The sequence below is a fragment of the Chaetura pelagica genome, unplaced genomic scaffold, assembly GCF_000747805.2.
Source record: "Chaetura pelagica isolate M959 unplaced genomic scaffold, ChaPel_1.0 scaffold12, whole genome shotgun sequence".
In the NCBI taxonomy this organism is placed as follows: domain Eukaryota; kingdom Metazoa; phylum Chordata; class Aves; order Apodiformes; family Apodidae; genus Chaetura; species Chaetura pelagica.
Window position 1 is genome coordinate 6,489,701 of NW_009952801.1, and position 8,851 is coordinate 6,498,551.

The 8,851-nt window shown below is 38.5% G+C and overlaps 1 protein-coding gene across 8 annotated transcripts in view; it reads left to right on the top strand.

Moving 5' to 3' along the window:
* Positions 1 to 8,851, top strand: part of HDAC9 (histone deacetylase 9) — a 279,706-nt gene that overhangs the window by 82,907 nt on the left and 187,948 nt on the right. For 4 of the 8 annotated variants that reach the window (XM_009994958.1, XM_009994954.1, XM_009994955.1 and 1 more), the window contains one exon: positions 7,496 to 8,318. In XM_009994958.1, the coding sequence (XP_009993260.1) occupies positions 7,496 to 7,816 (321 nt within the window). In that variant the 3' untranslated portion in view covers positions 7,817 to 8,318. Of the gene's footprint in view, positions 1 to 7,495 lie in introns of all 8 variants that reach the window. The other 4 variants (XM_009994950.1, XM_009994952.1, XM_009994951.1 and 1 more) reach the window with 2 other exon arrangements.

Sequence of the window (8,851 nt, forward strand, 5' to 3'; positions counted from 1 at the left end):
AGAGAAGTCATCCATTAATAAACAAAGAGCAGCAGAATCTAAAAAGATTTGTCAGGAGCTAATGCGTCTGCAACAAAAGTGATGGTGTTCCCTGCTCTAAAATGAAGATATGCAAGTCATTAAATGCTTTTATCTGGAGGATGTTTTTCTGCACTAACTACTTAGCTTTCCAAAAGTTGCTTGCTGGAGCTCCTCTAGAAATGTGAAGATAGTAGTCATGCATCTTCAGTTTTGTTTGAGGGTTACTTAATAACATATATAAGAGGCAGTGGCAAAGAAGAAAAGATGAAAAGTGGACATTCAGCCCTTGTACCTAAGAGAAAAGAAAAAAATCAATCCACCTTACTGGGTGAACTTTCCAGGGGGTACTGATTCTTTGGAATCTACTAAGAATTCCCAACAAAATTAGAAACAAACCTAGAGTTTAAGTACATAGTTTGTACAGTGGTTTGGTTATTAAATCTTGTCTTAATTAGGAAAAATGAAGACCAGAAAACTTCAAAGTTCAGAGCTGATCCTTGTATGTTAACCCCTCTCAGCTTGGGTGTTTTGATTACTCAACTAGGACTCCAGTTGGCTTTTCTTTTAGTATGCATTCCATATGTTTAATCAAGATGGCATATGTATATCTCATAGCCTCAGGTTTTGAAAATATTTCACCTGCCCTAGATTGTCTGAAGTGAAAAGAATTTTTACTGGTGAAGTACTGAGTCTTTGTGCTGTTTGTGGCTATTCACTACAAACCGATCAGTTCATGCAATCCTTACAAAGCAAAGAAAAAAAGCTGGTACATTTCTGTTAGATGATACGCTTATTGACATAAAGTCTACCATGGCATTGAGAGATATGTGCTGTGGCATAGAGGTACATTTGTCCTGAATGTGAAAATTAAACTTAAGAAGAATAAATATTTTCCTGGTCATGTAGGACTAGGAATGCATTGCACCTCACAAGAGCTAAGCTGCACAAGGAAGTGAAAAGGCTGCAGTTGCTTTGGGATAATGCTTGTTTCAGTAACCTTTTTCTTTTTTTTTCATGAGTTAAACTGCATCGAATATATACATTAAGTGAATAACTCCTTCTTGTACTTGAAATGCACTTTCATTCTTAAATGGCTATTTGTGATAAAAAGAGACAAAACAATTCCTTCTTTTAATACCTAGTGAACCTAGCTTTCATTCCTTACAGTATAGGCTATATACATATGCAGATAGTAGAAGTTTATCCTAGGGGCTTTTGATGCCTTGAACCTCCATATTTGCTCCCAATAGGTTCTCAGACTCCTTTATACCTACTCCCAGAGCAGCTAGTTTTAATCAGGAGCACAGTAACTCATCAGAACTGCATACACCTAAGAAGGAATAGGGTCTTGCTGCATCCACAGAAGCAGTGTGTTATCTGGGAATGTGGGTGGTTTATCAGACATTAGTTTGCAGCGTCTGGGTTCTTACACAGCACCATTCTCAGAAGAACCCTTCTGATGAATGGTACTGAAAAATGTCAGTGCTCTAGTAATGTATCTGTCCTTCGCAGGCATACAGAAAGCCAGGGGGCTTTCTTATATACTTACTAGAAAAAAATAGAGTTTTGAAACCTGGAATTTAAGAGTAGCCCATGACAAGAGTGCAAAAAGATCAAATCAGTACTGAATTTAAAACTATATTCTTTAATGCTTTAACTTGAAGGTTCAGATTGAACACCTGTGCCTGCATAAGGCTTTTTAACTCTGCTAGCATGGTAGAATATACTTTGTTCCTTCTTAAAAATTACCTCTATTTGCAATTGAAGTTCATTATGTAATTTGCATGGCTTTACAATTAAACTCGGAAACCAGAGTTATTTGAACTTTAAAACAGTAGAAAGTATAGACTATGTAGCAAAGCAACCCAATATCTTCTCATTTGTTAGGAAAAGTTTGGGTATGTATCAGGAGAATACATGCACTTGTTATTTTCCATTTTTCTATCCTCTACCCTTCTGTTTGTAGGCTGTATAGTGAAATCTGCACAGAGATATAATTATCTCCTTTTCAGCCATGAAAAATGTAGTAGGGCTTTTTGTTTTGTTTTGTTTTTCAGAAGAAGTACTCAAACATTATCTTAAAATTCTGGTGAGAAACAACAGAACCATTTTAAGCTGACAAAGCTATGAAATGTCAGTTGATCAAGAGCTTAGAAACAGTTAATACCTTCTTTTTCTTTTCCATTTCTCTTTCATTTCTTCCTTATGCTTGGGACTTGAAGTACTTAAGGCTGTAATGTGTTCTGACTGAGCCCAGTTCTTGAATGTTTGCCCTGAACTAAAATGATATGGCATGCGTCAGCACTCCCTGAAAACTGCTTTTGGTCAGATCTTTTTGGCGGACATGTAGGTGAATCTGGCTGTAACAACAAAAAGAGGAAAAGAACAAGTTTCTCCCCACTCCACTGATCTTGTATTTGTCTTGTATTAAAAAGTCATTTCTTTTCTTTGAGAAAAGAATATACTTCAGCAGCAAGGCAGTGCTGCTGTGAGGGTGATAACAAGCAAAATCTAACATAGGTCAGAGGTAAAGAATTCCCCTGGATCATTTCCATTCTGAAAAGAAACAAATCATTGCCAAGAGGTGTGTCTCTGTCCTTAATAACAAAGAGAAGATCCCCTATGGATTATTTCTGGTCAGCTGTCAGATGCCAGGCTTTTGATGTGGGAAATGGTATACATCTCCACTGAAGTCTGACATTTGTACCTGCGGGATCTAGTATGCTGACCTTCGGAAAATATTCTGCAAATGTTGACATCCCAACTAAAAGTAGGGAGAAACCCTTGTTCCTGCTTTCTGGGGAAAAAATAATAACAAATGTGAAGTAACCTGAACTCCTCTTGTCTTAGGGAAGAGAAGCTTTGCTGTTGTCAGCTTTAATATACTTCTGCCCAAATGACAGCTTATTTCCCCATAAGGCCCTTTGATCACCCCTGCAGATCTTCCTTCTGCTCAACAAAGGGAGTCCATAGTCTGAAACCCCCATTAAGATTCTTGCAATCAGGTACCAAAAGACCACTACTACAATAAAAAGCTTAAAATCGTGATATTATTTGCCTATCTCTGTATCTAGAAAACTTTGGCTCTGCCACTTGCAGCAAAAAGGGTGATTTTGGTGAAAGTATTGTCAGTGCAAAGCCCCTAGCAGAGGTCTGGGTTCAAGAAAATCTCAGAAAACATGGGAAGGGTATGTGAACAAAGCCCTCTGTCTTTAAATGCTATTTTTGACACATGATGAATAAGGGCCTGCCTTGGCTGAAACTAAATTAGGACAATCTTCACTGGGACCAAGATTTTATTTTATCAGTGTGGGAAACCTGCGTGTGCTCTAAATGTATTAGTAGCATTTTGATACTTGGTTTTCAATCGTAAAATCCTCCTCATAACTGGAGTAGTAAAGGTTGAAATAATGGGGCAGTTGGCTGTCTGTACTGAAGTGTGGGAGCCGTATGAATAATGTTTAAACTCACATAAGGAGTACCTGAATTTCAGTTTATCAGGATGTTAATTGGTTTAAATCATCTTTGCATAGGAAACTAGTGACTTGGCAAGGCTGTGAGGTGAAAAAATCCATGACAAAAAATTCATAAGAAGTGAAAATTTGTTAGTGCTTTGGATAGTGATCATAACTGACCAATATCTGTTAAGAAAAATGAGAAATAATATGGAAGTTTCTTTTAATTTATTGATTGAAAAAACAGAACGCTTATTTGTTGTAGGAATATTGAAAATATAGTTAACTCCAGATTAATCATCCCTTCTCTGGATGGTGTTTAATGAAATATGGAAGACTGGATCAAGTTGAGCTGGAATAAAGGCATCTAGTTTCATTAAACATATTACAACTGAGGTTTTGGCATTCCAGCTTGTACATCTGACTAGCATCTTCTGAAGCTGAGCAGTAGCACATCTATTCTTTCAAATATTGCCTATAGTGGGGGATTCTTTGGACAAAACTATAGCAAGAGTTGACTGTGGATTTTGGAATTGAGAAAATGCCCACAGCATTTTCTGATTTGCTGAGTGCTAATCTTTAGACCATAATGCAGAAGATTGATTTTGAAAGATAAATACATCCCTCAGAAACATTGTACTACATGAGTAAGAGAGACAGTGGCAAGTAGGTGTCAAGTTGTTTCAGTGCAGATAACAGCATCCTAAGTGGTCAAAGTAATCTCCTAATCTCCATAGGAGAGAGGGAGAAAAAGTGGGTTCCACAGTGTATATATAAGTTCTTAGATTTAAAATGAATTATTAATTAAGGAAGGAAATGTATGAAGTAGCTGTTGCAGGGTTTTGTGATTTGTCGCTTGTAAAGACATTTTATTTAAAATCTTGTTTTACAAGAGCTTATCATTACAAGGAGGAACAAAGGCAGGTACTGCAACTGAAGGACCTATAAAATGATCTGTTAGTGTCCAGGTTATTTGTACTTACTCTTTCATTTTTCTGTACAAGCAAGCAGATTACATTGTGTTTGATGTCTTTTTTGGTTGGACTCTTGCACTTACATAATGGAGTTGATGTCTGTAAATGCTTCCTTTTCTGTTGCCACTATTTACTTTGTCTCATGTGTATTGCCCCCCATTTAATTTCCTGAAAATAAAAGGGAAAAAAAGTATAGGATGCATTATCATGAAACCATTTTTAGCGTGACTCCTTTACCTGGAATAGCAATAACAGTAAAGTGTACTGGTTAAAGAAGACCAATCTGTACAACTCTAATTTAGTAGTTAAATAAATCATGGTGTTATTATTATTATTATAATTAAATGTAGTCTTAATAAAACAAAGATTAAGCGGTCACTTTTTCGAAATCAAAAATATGCATTAAAATGAGAAAGTCCTGCATGCACCTACAGTAAGTGGGGGTTTAAAGTGAAAGATTTCAACATTAACTGTAAGCAGAAGTATCCAGCTGTACAGTGGAAGGACATCTTCTGCTATGTAATCCAGCTTTAGATAGAGGGATAAGATGGAAATATTGACTATAAATATATATCTTTGCATGTTACCAGATACGTAATTTTCCACAGTATGTAAGAGATATGATGATACGATACAATACGAAGTAGGATGTTTCTGATTTTGGAGAACTGAACAGTCTCCTAGTAATACTACTAATGTAATTACGGAAATAAGATGGGGCCAAGCTGCCTTTAAATACCACTTTAATGGGTGTTTCAGGTCCCCTCAACTCCCCATGCCATCCACTCATTTTTATCATGTTCCATCATATGAGAGGACATTATTATAGGGCCTCATAGTCTCTTGCCTGAGGCTTAGTTACAGTCACAGTTTTCAGGATATTTTTAATAAGATTTTGCAGTAAAGAATATTAATCCAGTTTGTAATATCTACTGTGTAAATATATAAAGACTTTCATTTCACAGAGTTTTAGAAAATGTAAGTTATTTAGTTCCTCCTGTCTAGAGCAAATCCCCTGCTGACTTCCATGGCATGGGAGGAGGCCCCAGAGCAGGAACACTGCACATTAAAATGCACACAAATACCACTCTAGTCTCTTCAGCCCCCTTACATGTGCTTGTATCGCTCCACTGATTACATGCAAAAAGGATCTGAAGGTGTTTGACATATGGATTATATACTGCAGGGCATTATGTGTTGCCTCAGAAAGCTCAGCAGCAGATTTGTGCCATACAGCAGCATGAAGAAGAAAGATCCTGACATGAAAGTGAAAAAACATGAAAGAATGGAGAGCAGTAATGAGCTAAATATGTCTTAACTTTGCTGTGGACATGCACTCATTTTCTCTAGGCTTTCCCTCCAGAATAACCCACCTGATGTCAAGTAACTGGCACATGGAATGGTTTGCACATGGATCAGCATTAGGGACCTCTCAGAGCTGTATATGCTTATCTGTCACACAGATGTTTCACCTTGTATTTGTTTGCTAGCAGCCAGCCAAGCAGCCAGACCTGCCTTTCTTCTCTTGCCCAAGTGGAGAGGGGCTGGTCCACAGATATTTAGCTAAGTGACCGAGAGGAGTGTACCCAAGCTGAATGCATGGCTTTAGCTTCAGTGCCTTCTTGATCAGTGTCATCCCCTGAGAAACAACTGGAAAAGATTTATGGGTTTGAACTGAGACGTTTTCCAGATGCTGTTTAATAGAAGGAGACACTCTCTGCTTCAGCTGCAGTAGTAAGGATTCCCCAGTTTAGAGCATGCCACCTGCAGCATGCGCGTGTTGTGATTTGCCAGTTACTACAGTAATGAAAAGGGATTTGGTGCTTGTTTCTTTTTAGTAAGACATTAAACTTCCTTTACGTCCCAAAAATGAGGGTTTGCTGTTACCAAAACCTGTAGACTTTAACTGTGAAATTCTTTTCTCCCCTGATGTGGGGGCTTACGCATCAACTGGAAGTGCACAAACAGATCTTTCAACTTGTCCTGTTGACTTTGTGGGAGTTCCTGAATCCAGCTGTAGCTTCTTCATTATAGTTTACAGGACAGCCCTGCCCTTCACTGGGTGGCATTTTTCTATATGTGTTAGCAAGCAGAATGAAACTAGATTGTCTACTTTTTGTGACAGAGTAGCTATACTGAAGCCATCCAGTAACTCAGCATGTAACACTAGCTAATACTCAGTTGATTTTTGTCTCTTTCAGCAAAGCAGGGATTTTTATTTTTTTTCAGGTTTGGATTTTTGGATCTCATTAAGACAATTTCGGAATGCATCTGCTGCATCTTAAATAGTAAAATATAAACCATACTTGACTGCAACACTCGGGCATCTGGTGCCTCAGCAGAGCTTTACAATAGCAGTTAATGGTGTAAAAGCAGTTTTGTCTGGGTAGCTGTGTTACAGTCATCACTGCTGACGCTGTGATACCTGTACTGGGCACAACAACAGCGAAAGTCCTCCCTGTCATGGACAGACGTACTTTTCGGGTGTTTATGGCACAGGCAAAGGGATGGACACCAACTCTGTCACCACTTCTTTGTTGACTTTCAGTACCTTCATGCTTTAATTGATAGAGAAGCTTGTGTGAACATTCCCTGATTCCCTTATAACAAATACTAACCAGATTACTGATTTTCTTCTATCTTGGATTTCCTCTATTATTTTGTGTTGTGGAAACTGAACTGTAATATAGTTAAATAAATTTCTGCTTTTATGTTTGAAGAGTATGAAGGGAGACTCATTTGTTTTGATTACCTTCTGTAGCAATGTAACAGGTGTGTAATGTTTTCACTGACCTGCTTTATTTTTAGTTTACTATTACTGTATAGTGCTCTCTACATACATGGTATTTTCTACTGCAGCACAGCATGTGATCTTTCACTTAGGAGCTTTGGTTCTTTTTTCCCCTGTACATTAATAGTTTAGCAATGTACAGATGCCTGGGTTTGCTGTGGAAGGTTTCCTTTTTTTAGTGCAAATCTAGTAGTTCTCGTGTGTTTTGCATCAGTGAAAGGCCTCACTAACTGTTCCACTCCTTCTCTTTCCAGATGCTCTCTAAGTCCATTGAGCAGCTCAAACAGCCTGGCGGTCACCTGGAGGAAGCTGAAGAAGAGCTTCACGGAGATCAGTCGATGCAGGAAGAGCGAGCGCCGGCCAGTGGTGCCAGCGTTAGGGCTGAGAGCAGCAGTGCTGGTGTGGATGACAGAGTAGATCAGCAGGTGGGGGCTGTGAAAGTCAAAGAGGAGCCACCGGACAGTGATGAGGATGTTCAAACCCAGCAAATGGAATCTGGGGAGCAAGCTGCTTTTATGCAACAGGTAATAGGCAAAGAAATAGCTCCAGGATTTGTAATTAAGGTTATTATCTGAACACCACGTGCATTTTCTAGGCTTTGATATGCAATTGTGTTTTAATTCACTGATCTAGCAAAGCCTGACTTACAGTTCAAAGAATCTAACAAAAGCAGAAATGTTGTATGCACACTTGAAGTCATAGTGAAGCTCCTCCTTATGGCCACTAATTGAGAAAATACCTGTTGCAGTCAATTATTCTACATAAATCTTTGCGTAATAGCTGATAGACTCTGTATTAGCCCAGGGTTACATTACATCGCTTAGTTCTAGTGCAAGAGAACTCATATCACCTAGCTTGTTGAGATCAGCAATTGCTGGAATTAGTTTCCATACCTGATTGATGAAACATTCTTCTTAGGTGATTTTTGAATCCTCTGACTTTTGCTTTCAGCTGTCTGTATATACTGTATCATACTTTAGTCTTGAACACTGTTAACTTTAGGGTATTTTTTTCCCCAGTAGACAGGTACTGACTGCTATATCAGTGGTCCCAAGCTGGTGTATAAAGTATAATTTAGAGAAGAATACAAGGTGGATGTAAAGAGGCAAGGCACTGTTAAAAAATGGCGTTGTTTGGGGTTTTTTTGCACTGCTTAGTTAATTTTTCATTCTGTCTTATTTGCTGATGCTGTCTGCAGAGACATCCTCAAATGAAGCAGATGCAAATACTGGTAAGAAGCAAAATGCAACATTAGATTCCAATCAGTTATTTGGATATGGCAGGCAGAGCACAGGACAGTTACCATCATCAACTGGTAGCTAATCACTTGTATTTTCTCTTTGATAAAGCCTAATCATACCGTACCACATGACCTTCACTGCTACATCTCACAGACAAATACTAAAGTAATGACTGTGCATAAAATGCCAGTTCAGGTGGTTGGTGAGTGTTTCCCCAGGGCTGCAAAACACAGTGCATTTGTGGAGCTGGCAGCCCTTTTCCTTTCTGTAAGAGCAGGCAGAGCAAGGCTGGGTGCAGTGGAAGGCCCTGTTTATTTAAGTCTCTACTTTTGTCAGGTTCCCGCTGTTCTCCTGCAGAAAAGTGTTGGG